The sequence below is a fragment of the Strix uralensis genome, chromosome Z (assembly GCF_047716275.1).
Source record: "Strix uralensis isolate ZFMK-TIS-50842 chromosome Z, bStrUra1, whole genome shotgun sequence".
NCBI lineage: Eukaryota > Metazoa > Chordata > Aves > Strigiformes > Strigidae > Strix > Strix uralensis.
In genome coordinates this window covers 11430749-11455053 of record NC_134012.1, presented here as the reverse complement: position 1 = coordinate 11455053, position 24305 = coordinate 11430749, and the positions used below count along the sequence as shown (strand labels likewise).

The window sequence follows — 24305 nt, the reverse complement described above, 5'->3', positions numbered from 1 at the left end:
ACATTGTTGTATGACATGGATTATTCCATTTGTCAATTTGGGTCCGGTGCTCTGGCTCTGTTCCCTCCCAGATTCTTGTACACCTGCACACCAGCAGGACATGGGAAGTTGGAAAGTCCTTGATCTCTTAGCAACAACTGAAAACATCAGTGTATTATCAACAGTCTTCTCATAACAAATCCCACACTGAATCCAAAACACAGCACTATTCTAACTACTAAGAAGAAGAATTACCTCTATCCTCACCAAAACGACGACAAACTGTAAAGTGACTGTATCAGACAATTTGCTACAGAGTAGTCAAAAATGGATTCCAACTTTTTACTGTTAGTTCTTTCTGTATATGTTGCTGTTGTGTTGCTTTACTGAATTAAAAGCAGTAAATAAATGTCATAAAAGTAATTTTATTTTTTATTAGAAAACAAAAAAATACTGAGATCAGTAAGAGTATTTCCAGTTAGTATTTCAGACCTTGAGTACCAAAGTCAGTCATCTGTCCTCCCATTTTAGATATATATCAGAGAAGTCCTCAAAAATTCAACCACTAAGAACTTTTTGTTGACGTTTGTTTTGTTTTTTTTAAATTCATGCAAGTTGATAGCACAATGTTTCTGCAATGTTTCTACTTGGTAGTTACCAAGTGTTCCTTCAGGCATTTAGAGGAAAAATCAATACCTTATTTTACCTGTCACATCAGAAGACAATGTAGACAAGCAAAGCCTGCAAAAACACTCATTTTAATAGTCATTGCTATTGTGTGTAGAAGGCTTCCACCTCCTCAAAGACAATGGAAAAATTTCAGTTACCTTGAGTGCTAAAAGGCTCTTGTTAATTTCCGCACCTTCCAGTCGTGTCTGCCTGTCTGCGCTGGAAGTGTCTGCTCCTCTTTCATTGCCAGCCAAATCAATCAGAGAAAATTTACCATGCAATTTCCCCTTCCTTCTGAGAATAATCTGAAACACTGCATGGCTTCGAGATGAGTGTGCATTTGCAGATGTCTGGCCAGATGTCCTTTAAACAAAAGCAGAGAAGAGAAGAACATATGAACAGGCAAAGGACTATACATGTTAAACACACTACCCTCAGAACATTAGTTTTTGCAGGGCAGAGACTTGCATTTTCTTACATGTGTTGACAGCATATCTAACATTCTTGTGAACACTAGAGATACAACCCTAATAATTGGATGTACCTCTTTTTCCATGTCTTCAAGGAGAAATGGAAGATTAGTAAAATTTTACCTCCCTTCTAAAAGCAAGAATAATCAGATCTTCAAAGACTTCAGATTATCAGAGATTACATGTAAAATGCTGATGGCATTTTTATCTGATCAGGCAGCAGTCTATGCACAAGGCTAATTTTAAAAACAATGAAGCTGGATTCTTAAAAAAAAAAAATAATTTTATGCTTAACCTCTGTCACTACATATCAAGGCCTTTCAGAGCTGAAGAATCTGGCAGTATTCCAGATTACAAATGATGTGAATTTAAGTCAGTAAACTGCTTACATAATGCATGCAGTTCACATCCTGTAGAAAAATCAGTTATCTCTCTCTAGGAGACAGAGAAACTCTAAACATCTTTATTTAAAAGGTAGGTGGATTCCTTACTTGCAACCAACATTGTCAATAAAACCACTGCTTATTAAAAAGCCATCACTATGAAAAGACCCCCCCAAAAAATCTTGTTCTGATTCTTTAATATACAATGAAAAACTGCTGTAAGCTGTGGGAGGTACCTGCAGCTGTTGCCTATTTCAATAAGCTTAAGAACATCTTCAACACATTTGACTTCCCGTTCCTGTAGTCCCACCACCTGGACTTGCTGTTTACCATCTTCTAACACTCTTAATTTTGTCTTCCTGTTCAACAAGTCAAAAACCTTAAGGAAGGGGGGAAAACAGAACAGTTAAAGAGGAGCTTTAAAAGATAGTTTTGTTTCAAATCCCATATCAAAATACGCAATGCATTCCATGGAAAAACAGGATTGGAAGGGAAGTGTAAAGAATTCTTTGAAATAAAGCTTTTAGTACAAAGAGGAAAAAATTCTTCTAGCTCAAAGCTCAAAATCTTGTTTGTGAAAGAGAAATTCCCCCTTCCTCAGAGAAAGATCAGGTACTTACCTTACCACTGTAGATCTCAAAAAATGTTGCATATACTTGAAGTTCTAACTTCTTATAGTTTGGTTTCTTTAGCATTAAAAAGACATCTCGAGCTGTGAACACATTTCCATAATAAAAAGAAATCTCGTTATGTATCTGCATTTAATGAAGACTCATTAATGCATAACAGTCTATTTTACAGCATCTCTCGTATTTTGCATGTATAACAGATAGGGTCAGTGAACCAAGTCTAAAACACTGCAGTTTAAACTGCCACATTACATCCAAAGATGCAAAAGACCCCAAAATTATAAATATAACAGAGGGTTAATTAAGTTTATTACATTTTTTGAAGTTACCTATATATACATTTACTTTACTATGCAAAGACTACACATCTAGGAACTACTTTTGATGTTACCAAAGCTCCACTGTAATGCAAAATATGTAGACCCTGATGCTTGTATGGCAGGGAGCAGAAAATTTATTGATCTCAACTAGTCTGCAAAAAGACAACAAACCAATAAAGTCTCACCTGCAAGTGCATATATTCCTTTAGAACAATCCTGGTTCTTTCCTGAAAAGTCACCACCCATAGTCTAAATTTAAAAAACCACAAAAAATGTCAAAAATACACAATAAAAATCACAGAACTGTAACTTTTGTATTTGTTCCTTATTAAAACTTATGTAAGTGTATCATACATAAGAAGAAGTGTATTGCTGACATGTAGAAGAAATACTTACATGGGTTTTTCCACTGCCTGTTTGCCCATATGCAAAACAAGTGGCCATTCCCCTTTCAAATATGGTCTCCACTAACGGTCGAGCTGTAAACCTTAAATGCAAAAAACAACAGTACTTAAGACACTGAACTACTTTAAGTTGCCACTACCACAAGGTTGCTATAAATTTTAAGGCCAGAAGTGACAAAACTGCTCCTGTACTTTGAGAGGCCAAAGGACATCTCTACATTAATTGCTGAATTGAAGAGACTACCAGCTTTAAGGCATTAAAACAATCCAAATAATCACAGAAAAGCTACAAAGTTTCCTTCATTTAGTTTGCAATATTATTGCCCTTTAAACCCTAAGAAAAAAATTTCCTTGTTTTAATGGGAAAAGCACAGCTTAGTACATGGAGCTCCCTAAAGAACACAGAATTAGAAGACATCAAAGTAGAGCAGTGGAGCAGATAAATACTTAGGTTTTGCCAATACTAAAATTCTGCTATAGTTTTGGGTTTGGTTTTTTTCCCCTCCCCAAATCAGCTTCCAAGATTAAATTTAGAAGACAAATGGCCAAAACAACACTCACTGCACATTAGTATTTTGAGAACATACATACACTGAAAAAAGGCTCAAGAAAATGGATACCCAAGCTCTTCAGAACGGAAGTATCTAGTTATCCCTGAAGTATTACTTGATGTGTTAAAAAAATATTATCCAAAGTATCATTTTTCTATTTTAGAGAATTAATTTTTATTTTAAAAAACATAGTTATTGTTCCTACTGCAGCTGCTTGTCACCATTATTTCATTAAAAGCTCCAAAAGCTAAGGGTAAATTAATGGAGGGTTACCAATGGAGGTAAGAGACTCTCTGCAAAAATCTCTCTTTCGAAACTTTTTCCAGGTGTTTACACATAAAGTGCCTTTAAGTGACAGAAACAGGAACAATTGTTTACACAAACACGGAGGTGTTACAACTTTCTTTCATTCTACTTTCAAACAAACACAAGATCACTTACAAAAATAATACAGGCAAGACTGAGCCATTCAGCAACCAAGGGTTATGCAAAAATCTAAGTTTAACTGAATCATGAATTTTCATCAAAAACATACCAGACAATTCCTGATAAGCCTTAGTCTTTCTTTTTGTTGTTTCTAAACATATAGCTCCCTTGTCCTCAAGAGGATATTCCCATATTTTGATGTTTGTTCTTTTCATATATAAAATACAAAATTTCACAAAGTCCATCCACCTAAGGAGCACTCTGCATTATCTCTGTTTAATTGAGTTTGAAATGCCTTATTTTGCTGATTTATAAAAAAGGGATTTAATATATCTATTTTAAAGTAAGGCAAAATACAAACGTATATAGAAAGGTTTTCATAAAGCATTATACAACTCCAGATGGTACCATGCCAGAACAGTCCAACTTTACTAGAACCTTTATTTGCAATCTTGATCTTTCAGAAACGTAAACTCTGATTCTCCTTTAAAACTCAAAAGGCACACCCATTCAAACCAGTGCATGCTTTTTAATATTAACAAAAACTTGCAACTCAATGTTGTGACTCACAGATTAAAAAATACTTAAAATACAGCTTAGGCATAATAATAATAGTATTAATAATAGCAGTAGTAATAACAATAATAATAATGATGATGATGTACTTTTCTCCCTCAAACTGAAGAACATTTTTCAGTATAGAAACACAGTGAGTCATTTTAGCATATTAGAGAAAACTGGAGTAACTTGCCACACTGTTTTTTTTCCCCACAGTGACCCTGAAGTTCTGGTGAGAGCAGATGACGATAGCCATCTTGCTCTTACTTCTGCTGTTGCAGTTGGCCTTGAAGCAGATTGCCCTTCAAGTAATAATCAGTACTGTGCCATATAAGGGAGAAGGAGAAAGTCTGTACTGCTACACAGACTACAGAATTACCATGTCAGTATAAGTACAATCATCTTTCAAGATTTTCCTGTATTACCATTAATCTATTATGTAACTAATAAAAATTGTTTGCAGAAAACTCAATACAAAAATATGACAAGACTGTATGCCAAAAATACCCCTCACATTTAAACACTACACTCACAAAGCTCAGTAACAGGAAGGAGGGAGATTAGAAGAACTGATTGTTAAGTGGGAGGAGAACTACTGCAAGAGGCACACTTCACCAGCTAGATTGCTCTCCTGCAGCTCTTCAGTATCAAGAAAGGCAAGATGCTACCAGTAGACAGTCTTTAGAGACAGAAATCTCCAAGAGCACAGCTTTGCTGTTTAGAAGTCTTGTGAGCGTAAACTAACAGCCTATAGATTTTCCTTTCGTCACACTTCTCCTCCTAATTATATCAAGCATAAGACAGAAATTTTAATTTTCAAGGCTTTTTAGTAATTATTTTACTATGAATTTTGTTATCCACCAACAGGATGTTGGCGTCCAACATCTATCAGGGCACGATCCTAACTTGCACTTCCTAGTGGTATCAAAAACAAGAATTCAGGTATTTCTCTGTCACTACTCCTTCAGGCTACAGGAAGCACTTTCGAAGCATTATCTTCATCAAATTATTTTCTAATACCAATACTCCCTGAAAAAAGCTTCACAGTATTTAGACTGTGTACCAAGATTATGACCTGTCATGGTGTCTAACCTTGCCTGACACTGTATCTACTCCATTTATTGACTTATACAAGGTAAAGAGCTACTTCTAAACACGTTTCTAAAAGTGCTGTGTGAATTATTCCAGCTGTGGAAGTGGAAGTGAAACAGAAGAATAAAGGAGAAAATGGAGATTGAAATACCTTGGGGCTGAAAATGGATGTGTGTCTTTGTTGCTGTTGGTTTTAAATCAGAAAGATTCAGCATTTTGAGCAAGGTAACTTAGCTCCATGCTCCTCCATGTTATTGCAGATTGCTTCCAGCAGCCAAGCTAGCTCAGTTATCTCAACAACACAGCAAGATAACCTCTCTTGCTTATTTGTACTATTTCCCCACCCTCTCCTGCTTTGTTTCCATCTCTTAATTATCTTATATTCAAACTGCAAGCTCTTTGAGGTTAGGCTGTCCTTTTCTTCCAAGTTTCCTGAAAACCAGAAGCCATAAGTCGGGTTCCTCAGGTGCCGCACATACAATAATTAGTAAGACAATAACCCGGAGGCAAATGGAGAGCTCGTGAAGTTGTTCAAATATTCAGTAGCTGAGGAAGCAGGCAATAAACACTAGAGCCTGGAAAGCAGCAGGGCTTGGAGGAAGACTAAGGTCAAGGGTGGTGGAGATGACATTGCAGGTGAAGAATTCAGGATGTTAAAACAAAAGTAAACAGGCAAAAAAAAAAATTGAGGTAGCCATATACTTATCTAGTAACAGAGAGAAAAGGAACAAAGTCCATGACCAAAGTGAGCCCACGTGTATTGACACAGGAGATACATGAGAGAAAACATTAAAAAAAAAATAAAGCATATACACATACCTGTAAACCATTTCATTAGGAGCCGTGTCATCAAAGGCATAATCAAAACGAAAAGTTTGGTTTTCTAGGTACCTTGTTAAATCCACCTTTTGTTTTGGTTCGTGTACCATCACAACATCTTTACTAGGAATTGTTATTACATCAAGGTCTTTCATTAAAGTTTCTACAAAATAAGTGAAATATATATTTAACTAGCAACACATCATTATTTTTTACATTTTTTCATTGTTCACACTCTTATAACATCTCAGATAACACAGCTCCTCCAAGTAACAACACTGCAATGGATCTGGGCTTCCGATGACTAGATAGTAATCTGCTAAGTAAAAGACTTCATTTTGGAAGTCTAGTCATCCTATACTACCAATTGCTAGAAATGAGAGGTTGTACAAAGCTGATAAGGAAAACTAAGATCATTAATTATAGCATTAGCATTGTAGCTTGTCATGTATTCTGTAATAACACTTTCCATGGATTTGAGTTCTTTTTCCCCATGGTTTCTATACTGTTTTACAGAATACTGCCATATCCGTTGAGTTTTCATAAATAACATCTCTAATGGAGAAACTGGATGCTGAAAGGCCTATACTTCTTGGACTGTCAAACTTGAAAACATGAAGAAATTAATATCCTTATGATAATCAGCTTTATTTTAAAATTTTATCTTTTTATTTTCCCTAAATCCTTAACATTACAGTCAAATGTTCGCAGCTTTCAATTTTGCTTTTAATTTACTCAGACTTCTTCATTTGTGTATTCCTCCTGGAACCTAAAGTATACATCTTTAATATAGCATTTATCTAAATTATAATCCTTACTAAAAATTACCTTGTAAGCAGAAAAAGCTGAAAAAGCTAATGATCCTTCCTATCACTAGGAATGAACAAAAGCTATTGTCCTGGTTTCAGCTGTGATAGAGTTTATTTTCTTCCTAGTTCCTGGTACAGTGCTGTGTTTTGGATTTAGTGTGAGAATCATGCTGGTAACACACTGGTGTTTTAGCTGTTGCTATGTAGAGTTTGTCCTAAGTTAAGGATGTTTCAGTTTCTCATGCTCGGCCAGCAAGCAGGTGCACAAGAAGCTGGGAGGGACCACGGCCAGGACAGGTGACCTGAACTAACCAAAGGGATATTCTGTACCATAGAGTGTCATGCTCAGTACATGAACTGGGGGGAGTGGGCAGGGGGGCACATCACTGCTCAGGCATTGAACTGTAGGTGGTAAGCAACTGCACTGTGCAACACTTGTCTTTTCTTGGGTTTTATTTTCTTTCTCCTTCTTTTATTATATTCCTTTTCATTACTGTTAGGATATTTTTAAATTATTTTTTTATTTATTAAACTGTTCCTAACTCAAGAAGTTTTATTCTTTTTTGAGTTCTTCTCCCTATCCCACTGGGACGGGGGAGTACTGAGCGAGCGGCTGCATGGTGCTTAGTTGCTGGCTGGGGTTAAACCACAGCAGTCATCTAGATGCAATTTCAGCAGTGAAATCCCAGGTTATAATTACTACACAGCACTACAATTTACTGCTAATTGTTGTATTAGATATGAGTCAGCAAAACAGAGAACCCAGCGATCCATGATATGCACAAAAATAAAGATCTTTTGTGTGTCCAGTCAGGATCACTAATGTGTCCTACTTACATTTCTACGTAAAACTTCTTAAGGCACGCAGTTCAAGAACTTGATGTGGCTTTATACAACCAGATAGAAATCTTTTCATCAGTTAACATACTGATCAAACAGTACAATAGTTACCATTGCATGACATTACACACCAACAGAAATATGCATTCAAGTCACTATATAATCAATTTTCCAACTGCACTGCAATAAAATAAAAGGTAAGTGTTCTGCAGTAATCACAGAGAAGAAATAAGAAACAGTGATGAAGAGAGATGTATGACAGTCAACCCTGTGCAGCAAAAGCTTTTTTAGTTTAAGTAGTCAAAAGCTGACTTTTCTTAAACAATTGTTTGGAATAAGACATGTACCTGCTCCCAGCTATTTGTTATGACAACCTGTACTCCTTGCTGATGAGAATTTGGAATACTGTCTCTGAAACCCACCATACATTTATCAATTATATGTCACTGAAATAACATCTTAAAATGTCAATCTGAACACCTACTTCCTGCAAAGTCAACCCACAGAACAATTGGTGCTGAGAACACCTAAAGATTTTGGTGATAGTTCTGTGTTTGCGAGACTGACAGAACAAACTAATTTAATTTTTTCTTTTCAGGGGGCTAAACACTAATATCGTTGATTCTTTTATACTCTTCAATTTTAAATGTGGCTTAGGAAATACTGTTTCTTATGAAGTGTGTGTTTTCAGAAGATTGTACCATGTGGGTACTAGACTACCTCGGTGGCTCATCCCCTGCATAGATTATTTCATTAATACCTTTTTACTTTAGGTTATTCTTAAAAATGCAAAATAAATTTAGTGTCAACCTCATTTTTACTTAGACACTCATCTTCTTATGAACACCTCTGAACTATTTTTTTAAACAGCTCCAAACCACTAATACCTAAGATATGCAACTTTCACAAAATCAAATTCTACTTCTGAATCCCAACTCATGCCCCAGGACAACTTGCTTTCATTTACTGTAATTTCACTTTGTCCACCTTCAGCGCAGGTAGAAGGTGACGTTTCCCCCAGATGTATCAGACTTCTATTTCATATTTTATTAAAGATAACCTCCAATACTGAAACAGAAATTCAACTGCTACCAGATTTGTATGTTGAATGACCTTATAAAATAGGTTGTGCAAAATAGTTTCAATTAACTGACATCTAGATTATGCATTCATTTCAAGATCAACAAAAGAAAAAAATATGGGGAATAAGAGAACAATAAAAGTAACAATTAAAAAATAATAAAGTAGGGGAAGCAGCAATGTGGAAGAAAAAAAACAAGAAAAAAACTAACTATGTATTGGTATCAACATATGTTTTCTCTTTCCCATTCTCTTTCCCATACAATTCTCCCATTTTCCTCTGGATATGCTCCAGATAATCCTCAGTGGGTAGTTCTGACAATACAAAAACAAGAAATGTATCTCATGTTGTTTCAGAGTCAGAGCTATGCTCTTTGAGTCCTTTACCTAAACAAAATATAATAAAAAGAGAAGGAAAGAAACATCTTTCAAAACAAAAGTCAGCTTACTTAAGTGCTGGATTCAGACAGGCTGCAATCCAGAAGCATTTGCACTCTTAATTTCCTGCTGAAAGTAATGAACTTCAAGGGAAGATTGGGATTCAACTGGAGTTGAAAACCTTAAAGGTTTTTTTTGAATACAGACTCCAGTCTGATGAGCAGGCAGTAAGAAAAAAAGTTGTAATAGTAATCACATACAAAAAAGTGACTAGGGAGTCATTTCAGTACCTAATGGTTTTTAAGTGGCATTTCATGGGCCCTAGGGTATCTTGCCCAGCCCTGAGCAGCAGCTCCAGGGCATACAAGTCTCCAGTTTGTATGTAATCCACTAGCCCTGTGAGGATGCCACGGGGCACCTGACATGCCATAAGACATCAGCGTTTAGTCATCTGAATTGCTACCTTGATGTCTGATTCAAGACCACTTGAAAATATAAAAATACAGGACAAAAAATGTGTAATGGAAGTTTTCACTGGGTAGATCTCTGCTCAGATCAATTGAAGAACAGTTTAAAAGAATGGTGATCCTAACGCAATGTAAGAATACTGAAGAAGTTACAGTAGAATTAATTTCTAGATCAACTAAATACATCCTAGACGACCTTGCAAAAAAACTGCAGTCTCTCTGTACCTCAGCTCCCAATGCATAAAATGGTGACACTTAAACTACTTTTCTCCCCATCCTCATCCAGGTTATGACAAGTCTAGGAATTTTCTGGGTCTGTCACACATATTGTCTAGTATAACAGTCTCACCTTTGATCAGTATTTCTAGACATCTTTAACACAAATAATATTACTATCAGAAGCAACTTGTCAGAGAAAAAATTCAGCAAAATCTTCGATAGTCATACCTTTTCTATTGAGTGGTCGTTTTCGTACACAAACACATATCCTGTGCTCATCAATCTGCAAAGGAAACAATCTTTCAGTGAACTATACCCCAATTCCAGTTATATAATATTTTACTTTATTTTAGTTCTGTTCTTGAATTAATTAACCAATCATTTAAACAAAGAGAAATTTCCAAGACAGCAAGTCATCTGGACGTGTAAAAGCCCCTTGTGTCTGCACAATAGCCAAGAACCTAAAAGGGAGAACCAACCATACATTAACAAAACTCCTTGCAGACAGTGATATAATCCCGTAGACTAACCAGGTACATCTTGGAATACTGCAAGCAAATCCAGCTCTAACAGGGTAGAAACGCTGTTGACAGAAATTGTCACAATCTCTGATTTCTACAGAGATCTGACAACCGCCATCATTTAAGGATTCTGCTCCTCTGACTTCCCTGCAAACCAAAGGCCCTTATCACCTTCAGAGATCAAATATTAATCTTTACACTCAACAGGGTTTTTCAGAGAATCTTAATGGTTTTGTGTGCACATCCCCTAGCATCCCAGGAGAATTTACAATACAGAGGCTGAGTGACTACTTAGTACATACTGGTATTATTCAATACTAAAAAGATATTTAAGTGACATAATATAATTAATGATTTCATAACCTAGGACTTTCAATACCTACTAATTTCAGTATCATCCAATTACTGAAAAAAATAACCCCATGATATAATGAATACTAATATATATTAAAGTACTTATTTTTCATGTTTACAGACAGAAGTATACATTGAAAAAATTGAAAACATATAGCAAAAATACAGAAGGATAAAAAATTTCCATGTTGCTGTGGTACTTACAGGATCTGCAGTTGTCAGTGGTCTATAATCCAAACTTCCCCTGAAATCTCTTATCATACACATAATTTCATAATTTGGGTTTGTAGCATCAACATCCTAGGGAAGTAAACAAGTAGAATTTCTAATATACATGTTTTCCTGAAATGGACTAACTTCAGTATCTTCTGTATTTATTGATAAGAAAAATGCACATTAACTGAAACCGTATTTTTCCTCCAAAATGCCAGATATGTCTCAAATGCAAGCTTAATGCCTTTTCCCATTCTGATGTAGCTAATTTACTGATCATAAAGCAAAACAATTATATGCTTCCTATTTCATGGTTTTGGTTGGCATGTAATAGAAAACACTTTTTAATTGAGGACTCATTAACAGTCTACTCAAGAAAGAGAAATTACTCCCTTCTTTGCCAGAATCTTCACACCAAAGAAACACCTTCAAACGGCTGCAGAACACCAGATAACATACACAGTCAATGCTTCTTAATCTGAGATAAGGCAGTTGAACGGACAAATGGATATGCTCCATCACACAGGTACAACACACACTGCAGAGGACAGGACAGGCACCCCAGCTACTCTAAACACAACCCTACTGGATCCAAGATGGCTGAAGGAGCTTGATCCTACTACTGGTCCTGAGTTAACTCCTTCAGTTACTTGGATGCCATGGAAACTCTTCTAATGCTCCTAGACCACCCATCCACCCCTCCCCGAAAAAGCAGAAGCAATCTCAAGGATACACAGCAGGCTACATCCAGGCTCAGAAGACCTCCTGTCCCTAAACCTGGAGCTATCAGTCCCAGAGTGAATGGACACATAAGTGGCCATGCATGGAGCCCCTCCAAGCCTTGCTAAGCTTAAGTCTCATGGTTCTCTGCAGAATCGGTCAAATGTCAAACGTCAACGTCCTTCCTGCCACTTGTCCCTGCAGCTGTCAGTTTTCACACCATTTCATTGCTCTTGATGCCATACATAGCCATCTCTGGTACTCAGATCTTACTAAGTTTTGCATAGATACCCCCAGATGATGTAAAACTCCTTCTGGATCACAGCTGGTTGTGGAAACAGCATAGGCACTCTCAGAAAGCACCGCACTGGGGTTAACAAGCTGAAAGGGAGCCAGCTCATGTCTCTGCACCTGTGACACAGCCAAAACTGTGTCCTGGTAATCAGAAGTTGACTGTACCTTGGTGGTGTTCACCCTGCCTACAGTGAACTAAAAACTGCTGACAGTAGGTCCACACAAAATATATACCTGGTGAAATATTTCCTTCTAACATTCAGAAAGGAGTACCACTTATTGTGGAAAAAGTGTTTGCATAATATTCTTCAAAGCCTTTTTAAAGATCTTGCCCACTAGAAGACAGTGCTTAGCTAATTATTGCTGCATTTCACAAGAATGACAACAGAATACACAAACCAACATGAGACACAGCTACATACAGGTCACTAAGACAAACACAGCTTACTCAAATAGAAGTTTAAGACTCAGATGCAAAGGGAGTCTTCACATAAGTGATAAAAAGAAAATTTTAGGTGTAGTACCACATCGCAGTATTTTAATATATAAAGCCAAAAAAAGGTCGTTCCTCACACATAAAAGCATATTAATGTTTTGTGTTTGTGTAGATCGATGGAAATTAGAGAACATGAATTAAACATAGCTGATTTTAGGTCAACTTGAAAACATCATTAAACCATAAAGAAAATTGCCTGAATTATTTACTTGGTGCTGGTACTTGTCATGTCAGTAGTGGACTCTCTTTAGAGACTAACACATACACACAGGGCTGCCAACAAGATTACACTACTAGTTTGGAAAAGCTTTTACACCACTGTGACAGAAAGTCATTTAATATTAAGAGATTTTTCTCACAGGATTAACAACTTAATTTCTTTCATACAAATTTCTAACAACTTGTTGTCAAGCTGCTTGCATGATGCATAGCTAAATTATAAATACATAGATTGATTTAAAGAAAAAAAAAATAATGTTCAAACTTGAGCCTCAAACAGATCTCCTACAAAGCATCAAAGATCATAAAGAACAATTTATCATAATGTTGTAATATCTCCTCTAGAATAACAGACCTATCTAAAAGCCAGAAGTTTGATTATTTTCAACAATTGATTTTTCCTAAGAAATAGCTATCATCAGTACTTGATCATTAAAGAACACATGGCAAGATAAGCAGTTGTAAACTATTATTTCTGTAGGAAGAAAAAGAGGGGGAAAACTGTCACTGTCTAAAGTAACAGTTATGAAAGCAATACACCCAACCACCAAAATATTTATCAAACTTGTATACAGGATGAAAACATTTAACTTCAACATTATTACAGTTCATAAAAATTATTAAAGACTGACAAAAGCACAAGGATTTTGCAAACTTCTCTTGCTGACATACATTTTCCATTCGAGCTAAAAATACTAACCTGAGCTCTTTTTTCTCTAAGTTCCTGCTGCTGTAACCTTCTTTTTTCACGTTTCTCTTGCAGTTTTTCAACCTCTTTTACACAGTTAGATTTCCTACGTGCTTAAAGAAAATGATATAATTTTAAAATATTTTCAGTGCTGCACGGATTTAGTATATACACTGTAACATATTGATTATATTAATTTATGAGAATGCATTTACATCAACTACCTTTTCAAGCAAATCAGTATTAGTACAGAATAATTACGGCAATTTAATTTCTAAAATTCATAAAATAATGAATTAGGAAAAAGTCATGGGAATGGGACAATAATTACATGACCAAAAATATAAGGACAATGACCCTCAAAAAATAGTTGGACAGATACATGTGATCTCTTGGTTTGAATTAAAAGAAAGTCCAGGCAAATTAAAAAAAAAAAACCAAACAAAAAAACACAAAACCAAACCACACTGCCATGGTTAGAAAATGATAAAGGAAAAACTAATTTCAAATACTAGCACAAGTAAGATGAAAGTGAACATTTGTTTAGCCACAACTCTGAAAAAGCTCCTCAAGGAAGCCCACAAACAACTGCGCATGTAGACCATTTGTCATTTATGGACAACATAATCCAAGAGAATGTACATGTAACGCCCAGAATGGATGAATCCTTGATACATGTTTTACATACAAGGGGGTCCAAATTCCTTTTTTGCAGCTTGAACTGGAGATATATCTGAAACAATACCATTCTGTTGAGAGGAGGAAGGCTGCTCGGGAAGCTGAGTAGGTCGCGCACGTGCAGAACCAACCACTGTAAAGGAAAAGCACAAAGTTCATCCGGACGTGGAAGAGTAACGTTACTACGTAACTCTGAAATGCTTTGTTATGATGAGATAAAATGAGGTCCCTTTCCAGACACAAGAATGTACTGTAGGAAGTCTATCATTAAAGACATTTGGTATGAAGCCTTTTCTTTCCCAGTGTTATACACCAACACAACATCATTAAGTACTGGTGCTGCATGCGCATATTTTTAAACAGTCTACTGAAGAATTAGTACAACTTATTATGTGTACAGAATGAAGCGTGTACTTGGGAGATATGCAGTCCTGAAGCTTAAAAGTGCTGAAATTTTATTTCTTTTGTGATTATACCCAAAAAACAAGTAAGAAAAGAAGCCCTGCTGTTTCACATTCTCTAGATGTTATGAAATGGTCCCATCCCATTGAGCCTACAATCTCTGGAGAAGCAAAGGGATACAAATGAAAGGCAGCAAAGTGCAACTCAATCTGTGAGTGGAAGAAACAACCTTGTTGACACTATACTGGAAGGGATAGAGATACAATCAGTATGTCTAAACTTATGCATTGATTCTATACATGCTAATGATCCAATTTCCGAAGATGCAGTGACGTCTGTTCCCAGTGAATGCAGTGGGATTGGTGAGATGCAAGCAGCTCTGGTAGAGCTGAATGCTTTAAACTGTTTTTTCAAAGAGTTGCTTCAAGCAGCTCTGCTTCAGCTGGCCCATTTCCTGCACACGCTCCTAACACAGTCTACCAGAAGAGTATGAAAGTGAAGGTATCAGCTTTGATTATCAACCAGAGATGACACTCCAAATGAAAGGCCAGCTCACCGTGCAACATGGAGACAGCTATGTAAACAGGTATTGAACGGGACAGACAAGACAAATGCCCAGATCATTCCAAATATGATAGGAGATCTAGTTTATAGCACAAATGGACTACAGGAAATAAGACAGTGTGCTGAGAAAAGCTGAATTACAAGGCCAACAAAGAACAAATACTTAGGCTGTGAATAGTAAGATGCAAAATACAAGTAACAGGGTTATTCCATATCAAACAGACCATTAACTAGAACCAACAGCATGTATGGATGTGAGGAGAGCCCATCAGTAAGATGGCTCAAATTTAAACCATATTAGTTTAAAAAAAAATTATCCTCTCCTCATGAGATTTTCAATTTGTTTAACACCCCCAGAGGCAAATGGCAGAAAGGCAAAAGTGGTCCCAATCATCCACCAGAAGAGCCTGAAGAGTACTTGCAAAGATACACAAGCCCACTTGTTTTTCAAGTTTAAACAGATGGACTAGAATCTAGTCTGCATTAATGACGATAGATTAATGTTTGCAAGAAGAATCATCACCATTATCAGTACAAGTTAGTTAAATTTAACACAGGAGAGAAAATGAAACAATAAGCAGTAACTATTCTTTCCCATGTTATAGATGCATTACATCTCTATTCATCCAATACATGCTTTTCAACTATCCTCCTGTGGTATTTCAGCATTTTTTGTACATTTTTCGCTGTTAACTGTAGAGTGAGAAATAACCCATAGGGCTTAAGTACTCTTTCAATGAGTGTTTACACACAGACTGTTACAAAACTAAGTTAAAAAACTGAAAGTCTAAGAAATTTAAGTGCACTACTTAGTGTATATTGAAACACTCAATTAAGCTGAAGCAAATTGAGGATGCTTTTACTTGGAAAAGTCCACACATGGTTTAATGTAGCATAATTAACTTCAATTTTTTGTACCTTCAGTTCATTCAGCTTAACTTTCCTAATGCTATATTGCCTAAACTTGCATATAAATACTATTTGTATAGTATTGATTCCTAAACATACATAGAACTAATTCTAGGAATGGTGTACTAGTATGTCTTTTACATGTCACATGCATACATACTGACTGAGAAATGCAGAACTATTAAGGAATGTTAGATGAACAGGAGGTTAAAATGTTCCCATGTTTTTTACTTCCTTGAAATGGAAAGAGATAACATTTACCTCTGTTATCTCTGGCAGGGACATCATTCTTAACAGCTGCTGTAGATCGTCGACTCTATAAGGAAAGAAATCTCTGTTATTTGATTACCATATTATTGAAAACCTAAACTGCAGCCCCACCCCTACTTCTTTCCAGTGAATGAAAATAACACACCATCAGCAATACAAAAAGGCGATTGCTGCCAAATCCCTCCCTGAAGAGCCTAGGGTGAAGACTACTTGAATTATACACACTGTTTCAAAACAACCTCCAAAACCTTTTCTCTGTTTTCCCTTGAGATATATTTAGTTACATAAATATTAGTTCCCAACTCCTTCTCTGCTTAACCTGTTCTTAAAAAATTTTTAGAAACCCCTACTCACCGTAGGAAAAAGAAAGGAACACAGTTATCAAATAGCTCCACAGACACAAAAGCTAAAGTTAAAAATTCAAGCATAACAACATGTATAGCAGTACTGCAAGCTTAACATGAACACGTTGCATAGCTATTACCAACCTTCACAATTTTGTTTACTTTGGCTGATGGAGTAGGTGGTGGTGGTGTTTCTGGACTAGGTTCAATATCTTCATCAGGTGCAAGATCTGGGTTAAGTGAAAATATGCTCTCCAAATCAATCTGTGTAAGAGAATATAAAACGCATTTATGAGTCTTAAAACAATATTTACCCTCTCCCCTTAGCCTGTTATGTTTGAGAATAAACAGTAAATACACTTAGTGGTTTTACCCCACAATTTGTTAATTCTAAAATCTAAATTATCTTGGTTTATGTTCACTAAAAACAGCATAAGCTTTGGTCTTTGTAGGAGTTGAAAACAGACTCTTCAGAAAAGGGATGAATTAAAAATGACCAATAGATATTCATAATTTTGCCAAGTGATTAAATGAAAACAGAAGTAGTTAGTGTTACTGTGGTAATTTGACAATCACTGCAAAATATGAAAGACATTCTGTAACATAAAAATAAAGAGATCTCAATTATTTGAAATTTCCCAGACAGTGCAAGAGAAACAGACAAATTATAACCACCCAAAAAATAAAAGCAAAGTTGAAACCAGTTAAATTTATCATGCTATTTTTCTTCTTCTAAGTGTTCCTCATTCAAAATGCTGTAAAATGTAAAATAGCTGGCTTCAGATCTATTGAAACTTGTTTTCCTAAAAATCTTAAACAGCTTTTGTCTCTATTGACTGCCATTTCCCCTGGCTGGACCTTTCAAAGACCTCACTCCTATATGGATTCTGCATGTCCACAGGGATGAGCTCAGCCAATGAGGTCACAAGGCCTTTTTCACAGGGTTTGGGTTTTTTTTTTTTTTTTTTTCTTTTTTTTTCCTGTGCTTTCACAAAACCAGTGAAGTGTAATTATTTTTGAGATGCTTCTCTAAATCTCAGCTGAAACTGGCTAACATGGTCCAAAATTTAAACAAGAAGGAACAGCAAAGTGTTACACACAAAGACAGAGTTTCTCAAAGAAAGCAAGGCTGGAAAGTTATTGCCAGCAATAAATAAGCAAACAAACTAGCGTTTCAATTCTTCAATAATACAAACACAAAAAGATTTCTAATCTAGCTCTCCCACTAGTTTCCTGTCTGAACTGCAAGTCATTCTCCGTCTCAAAAATTTGATTTTTCTACTTGTAAAAAGAGGATAACAAGGTCAGCCTTTGTAATCTGGTTCAAAATCGACAGATGAAAAGAACTATTTAAAAGCTATGACACAGAGATCAGCAAGTCAAATCTAATATAACAGAAACCAGCATTTGCCCAACAGCTCCCATGCGAAACAGGCTGTAACCAAAGAATCATCAAGTAAATTAAGATTTATATCTTCTTTTTGTTTCCAGTGCAAATTCCAAAGTAACATTAATGTAGATTACATATTTTTTAAAAAGATAAAAGTTTTAAAATAATTAAGTTTACCTCTTTGCCTTTAGTATCTCCATTTTCAATCCATTCAACAGTTACACTTTCATTATCTTCGTTCAGGGATGTTACCATAGCTTGGTGAATTCGACCTAGAAAGCAAACACAAATGATCCTTTATTAACTGGTGGGAAAATTTTCCAGTGGTTATTTTCACTCCTGCATTGAGATATGCAGAGAGAGGCAGGAAGAAGAGGGTTAAAAAAATAAAATTGAGGTGATAAGAAGATGATTCCTGGAAAGCAGCTCAGACCTGATTCACCAGTGGAGGCTCTAATGGACAGCTGGCATACATGTGAAAAGCTCAGTGAACAGATAATTGAGTGGTAAGTAAACAAAACACCATGTGAAAGCCACACCACTTAGACTCTCTTATCTTGAGAGGAGAAAACTCCAATACCACAAGTCTCCCATAGGTGGTAAAGTCTCCTAAGGTGTGCTTCACAAAGGCTTGTTTGTCGCCTTCTAGGCTGATACATTTTATGTCCCAACACAGGAGTGAAGGCCTCTGAAATTGTATTCTGATACCCATTTCTTATAGGCATCCAATCAGTTGGTAATTCAACTAAAATTAAACTGCCTGCAACAATAATACAAATCATCATTTTAAAAACAGCTGCTTACACTGACTGATGAGCTGAAGAGTTAAGGTGCCGTTGCTTTGACTTCTCCAGTGAAAGACCCAAAGCCAGCAAGCCCCCATAAAGTACAATAAAACTAGTAAACTTTCAGCAGGAAAAAGGATTTTTCTTCTTAAACATGTAGTGTACCACAGTTTTTTTATGTCCTATTTCCAATACACAGTAGCAAGGAGCAACTGGAAGAGCAGAGCAGCCATGCACCAACACAAAAGGATCAACACCCAGGTGTCACATTGATTTCACATCTGTGTTTTGCCCTAAGAGTACCAAGAAAACACGAGTCCAATGCAATTGCTTCTCTAACACCCTCCTTTAACAAGTCATAGCACTAACAAGCAATCTCTTGCTCCACCTGCCCAAGGGCCACGTGCAGCTCCCAAGGCAGGAGCAACCATGAGCAGCCCGTGGATGTGCTGCTGCCTGGCACCCACTCGGGTTGAAACACCACATGGTCCTTACGAATCTGCTCTGGTCTGGGTCTCCTCCACCTTGCACCTTCCCTTCTCCTTTCCTAAAGCTCCCAGGCCCCCAAATCCACTCAGTTTTCCCCTCTGTTGATGGTTTCAGACTTCTTTTAGCCATTTCAGTCCTAATTTGACAGTTTTCCAAAGTTACTGTTTCTATACATTCTAAGCCTCCTAGGGCTTGCTGAGGGACAGAAAAGAAGAAAAACCTTGACTGATATCACAAATTATCTCACCTAACAGTGCAAGTAACAAAGTACACTGTGCAAGTAACACTGCAAGTAACAAACGCATACACACCTAGTTGAAATTAGGCAAGAAGAGAGACTACAGGGAAGCGTCATGGAAGGTAACAGCAAATCTGTGTACTCTAGGGAAATGTGCAGAGGAAGAGACTAACTGAAATTCAGGCAAAGCATAGAGCTCGGGGCACTCACAGAGCAGCCTGCATCCCTGGACAGCACTGTTTTCACATCTGCAACACTGGCAATGTACATTACATATGCATTTATAACCTCTGTGCTTGTCCTTGCCCAAAGCCTAAGATTCACTCCACCACTACAGGTCAAGTAGGGTGGTTTTTTTTTTTTTACTTTTTAAAATAAAAAAAAAAAAAGCCTCTCCCTTTGCTTCACTTGGTTCCTTTCCTCTAGCATTCACTGGTTTTTATTTCCCTGACTTGTGTTTTGGCTTGAACAAGCCCTTCCATTTGTGCCTCCTGCTCACTATTCTCCCAGGCGCCCCAGCTGTGTGCTCTGCAGGGACTGTCTGGCCTTCATTCCCCACCGAGGCACTGCACGGGCAGGGACTACCGCCGTGCCCTCCCCTCTGCACCCTTTCCCCTCAGACAAAGGACATTGAGCAGGCATGTGTTCTGCCCTCAGGACCTTGCCCAAATTCTGCTGGTGGCAGGGCTGAAGCAGACTCATAGAGCACAATGTATCTTACACCTTATTTCATTGGACAAGTGTTTTTGCACAAGTTTTTTTTGCACAAGGTCCTCAGTACACCCCTTCATTAATTTCTCTGCATTTAATAACCTCTAGGGACTTAATTTTGTGCAAGAACACCCTGTGGTAAAACTATTTCAACTAGCTATCTGGTCCATCAGCAAATTAGCAACAGAAGCCACTGTCTTCCTTTAGCAGTGCCACTCCTGCCACTTCTACAAAGAGCATGCTGGGACCACAAGGACACAAAAACTGTGGGAACTGGAAGACTCCTCAATCTTATGTTGGCATAATCTTCTGCTACTGCTTTAAGGCTTGGCCCAGCTGTCAATCCACAATCAAGAGAAAAATGATACATGAAAAAACCTAAGTTTAGTGAAACATATTCTATACAATACTATAACAATGTTTAGTATGTTACCAAATTTTATAAATTTTGAAGAGCACTATTCACAGCTGAAACCTGTGACACTGTATTAGTCACAGAGCCATCATCTAAGTCCTATTACCTGCTCCTGTGTTCTATTACTCTTGACAGAGAAAGAATAATAACTTTTAAAGTTTTAATCTTTGCCATAACAAGTGAAAGGAGATCAAAGCAGGTTGGTGAATGAATAGAAAATACTGAACACTCTCACAAACACAGTAAGCCAGCATGCCATAACAAAAGAATCACAATAAATCTTCCATCTCTGTGCCAGATTTCATCTGTTCCCTGGCCAAGAAAGTCAGGGCTGAATAAAAAAAAAAAATACTGAAAAAAACTCCACTTACGTCCATCTTCCAAATATTCTCAACTTAAATAGAAAATGTATACTATAATGTTTAAACTGGCAGTATACCCATACAATTTGTTCCTAAAAATTCTTTGTGTTACTAAAAGTTTACATGTTATTGAAGTGCCAGAAAGCACATTTACATCTTTACAATTGCCTCTTGCTCTCCGCAAACAGTATTCCATTATATTTTTCTAGTACACAGCTGAATACAGCAGCTGTGAAATTCAGGAATGCCAGCAACCAATTAGGCTGGCATAAACCTCGTCTAGCATATAAAGCAAGACCAAGCTGCAAATGCTAAAGCATAAGAGCCAAATCAATCTGCAGAGTGGTTAAAAGCAATGTCCCTCCTTTCTGGTGCACTTTCTAGCGTTGGTATCAAAATCTGAAATGTAAACATGTCCATGTAAACACAAATGTGCATTATGACAAACAAAAAGGTACAACTGATTCAGGAAAGATTACCTTCACATACATCTCAACAACAAAAGAAGGTAGAGACACAGTGCTGATACAGCGGCTCTTCACTTGGCCTCTCCTCACATGATTAGAATTCACATCACAGGCAAAACTTTTTCTGGGAAGTCATTACATTGCTATAGGGCTCAAAACTAATGGAGAAGTTGTTTGAAAAGGCTATTATTTGTGTAAATATATTCTGCCATACAGCATGTGGCATCTGGCTTATCTCCTACTGACTAGACCATGCAGAAAATACTGCTGCAAATACAGCAATACAACACAAACATACATGAAGCCAACACTTTACAAATACTTTAAATACACCTTATAATATTCTCACCCTAATCAATACAAGTAAATAACATCAGCTCACCATTCCCTCTCTTCCTAGTCATCTGACGAACATTTGGCAAACAGAAGAAAGCAAGTATAAACATCTGCAGAAATATCAGATAAAGCCTCTCTATCGTAGGAGTTCTTAGGGTTGGTGTAGAAAAAGGTTCAGGAATCAGCAGTAAAAGCAAATAACCAGGAATAAACCAAGCATTTTAATTAACCCTCAACCTAGGTAGCAGTGCCAGCTGATCGCAAATACCAAGCTGTACTTAGATACATACTTCTAAGCAACCCGAACATTTTCTACCTGCAAAACTTCTCCAAACCACCACAATTTCGAAGCAGTGATCACAGTACTAAAACCATGACCTTTTCATCTTCCTAATACTTTTCAGAAACATAAGTTATCAGATTAAAGATGGGTCGGTGCTTTCTAAATTACAGTCTGGGTACAGCACTGGCTGATACGTGACTCAAACCCCTTTGTGCTCTCCCAAGTGACTCAAGAAGTAAGGCTGGGAGAAGACCACAGCCTTCCTCACCCTTCCACATAATTGAAGTGCACTCGCCCCGAAACACTGTACTCGTACATCTCATGCAAAAGTTTTGTGACGTCTTAGAAGTATCTTTGAGCCATAATAATTAAAAATTTACACACAGGCTCTGGGTTTAGAAAGGTTCGTCATTTCCACTATGACCCTCTCATTCCATCCCCAAAAGCAGTAGCAGGACCCTGCCCAGCAGTGTTATGCTATGATCATCATACAGTTTAAGCCCTGTCAGCTCAAACCCAGGCAATGATTTTTAGCAGGACCAGGCTATGGCAATGCTAACGGACTCAACATTCAGTAAAGGAAACTCACAGCTTATGTTACATCCTCTGAATTTGCCACTCCTTTAGGAGTGTTATTTTATCTCAGGAAGTGGTCCATCAGCTGAGCACTTGGCTTTTCTAAGTGCATCAACAGTAGAGGTTTCATAGATGAATGCAAACTATACTACAACTTAACATCTGCTACAGAGTCTTGCTGAGGATAACCAACATAACAGAAGCTATCCATCCCTTAAAGGATTATGAGAGGCATTTGTGAAATAGCCATGATTTTCCTAATCACATTCATGAGGGACCTGCACCCTCTGCCACTTGATATTCAAAAATTAAAATTGCGAAAAGTAGACTCTTCTTCACTCTCTTTTAAAAATAATACAAACCCCAAGTCACATAGACAAAAAAAAAGTATGTTTAGGAGAAACATGAGGCTGCAAATCCAGAAGTATCATATACCAGCTTTATCGTGGTCCAGAAAATTTTCTCCTGCGCTACAGGCTCCAATCCTGGCGACTCTGGTGCAAAGGCTTTCCTGCTCTCACATTGCTCGGGGAGGTGAAAAATAATCCTCTATTTACCGAACAATGCCTATACCAAATTTCAAGGAAAATTCCAAAGAAAAAGATAATTCCAGGCTCGTTGTCTCCAGCACCATCAACTGTGTTGACATCCCTCTTCAGGCGACCAGCACTTATCATGGTCCTCCCTGCACTACACAGACAGTCCTGCTGCTAATCCCCCAAGGAAAAAACAGCAGTTACTAGTGACAGATGTTTCTTTCTCCACAACGTTAAACAAGCTTGATGTTATTTTGTTTCAAAGTTTCATTTATCCACAAACAAGTGGCCTTTCATTTTCTTTGTATGTACCACAGTTACATTTTAGTTTTGGTTTACTTAATCATAAAGATTTATTTTGGTTTCAACAGTCCTCCTTATTGTCTTGTCTGTTATCTTAGTTAAGAGTGTTATCACACTGTCAAATGGGTCATTAAACATACACAGTACCTGCCATCTTTCTAAAGCAAGTTTTTAATTAAAATTATTTTTTAATATGTAAAGATAAATTTTAATATTTATTTTTGTGAATTATCCCTGGCTACCAACTCATTTTGTTTTATTCTCTAAATTATCACACCAATACCCAAGTCCTTCAAATGAGAAGCATGTTACAACCACATTTCGTGATCTCTGTAAACCTCTACAATGTAACAGAGTTTTTGAGAACATAAAGTAGTATCAAATCAAGTTTCCCATATCTGCCTATATATTTCAGCTTTGAATTAAAATCCAACTTAAAATACTCTTGTACCCATCTAGACAGCTACCAAACTCGGAAAAACCCCCAACTAAGATGGGTATCTAATTTCTGTGCAGAAACCAATCAAACATAGAGCTTTAGAAAAAACGAAGTTCACAGATCCTACTGACAGTCCACTAACAAATGATGAGAGGGAAAAAAAACAACATATGGACATGCCCCTGAACTGTGTGTAGTATTTAACTTCAG

General features: G+C 37.0%; 1 protein-coding gene across 5 annotated transcripts in view; it reads right to left on the bottom strand.

The window, feature by feature from the left end:
• KIF2A (kinesin family member 2A) overlaps positions 1 to 24305 on the bottom strand; it is a 58362-nt gene that overhangs the window by 18136 nt on the left and 15921 nt on the right. For 3 of the 5 annotated variants that reach the window (XM_074857192.1, XM_074857193.1, XM_074857195.1), the window contains exons 2-14: positions 18333 to 18427; positions 16910 to 17029; positions 16413 to 16467; positions 14287 to 14409; positions 13611 to 13711; positions 11173 to 11268; positions 10322 to 10376; positions 6301 to 6463; positions 2847 to 2937; positions 2636 to 2699; positions 2122 to 2213; positions 1738 to 1880; positions 807 to 1011 (exon numbers count right to left, since the gene is read on the bottom strand). In XM_074857192.1, coding sequence (XP_074713293.1) covers positions 807 to 1011; positions 1738 to 1880; positions 2122 to 2213; positions 2636 to 2699; positions 2847 to 2937; positions 6301 to 6463; positions 10322 to 10376; positions 11173 to 11268; positions 13611 to 13711; positions 14287 to 14409; positions 16413 to 16467; positions 16910 to 17029; positions 18333 to 18427 — 1403 coding nt within the window. The remainder of the gene's footprint in view (positions 1 to 806; positions 1012 to 1737; positions 1881 to 2121; positions 2214 to 2635; positions 2700 to 2846; positions 2938 to 6300; positions 6464 to 10321; positions 10377 to 11172; positions 11269 to 13610; positions 13712 to 14286; positions 14410 to 16412; positions 16468 to 16909; positions 17030 to 18332; positions 18428 to 24305) is intronic. The other 2 variants (XM_074857194.1, XM_074857196.1) reach the window with 1 other exon arrangement.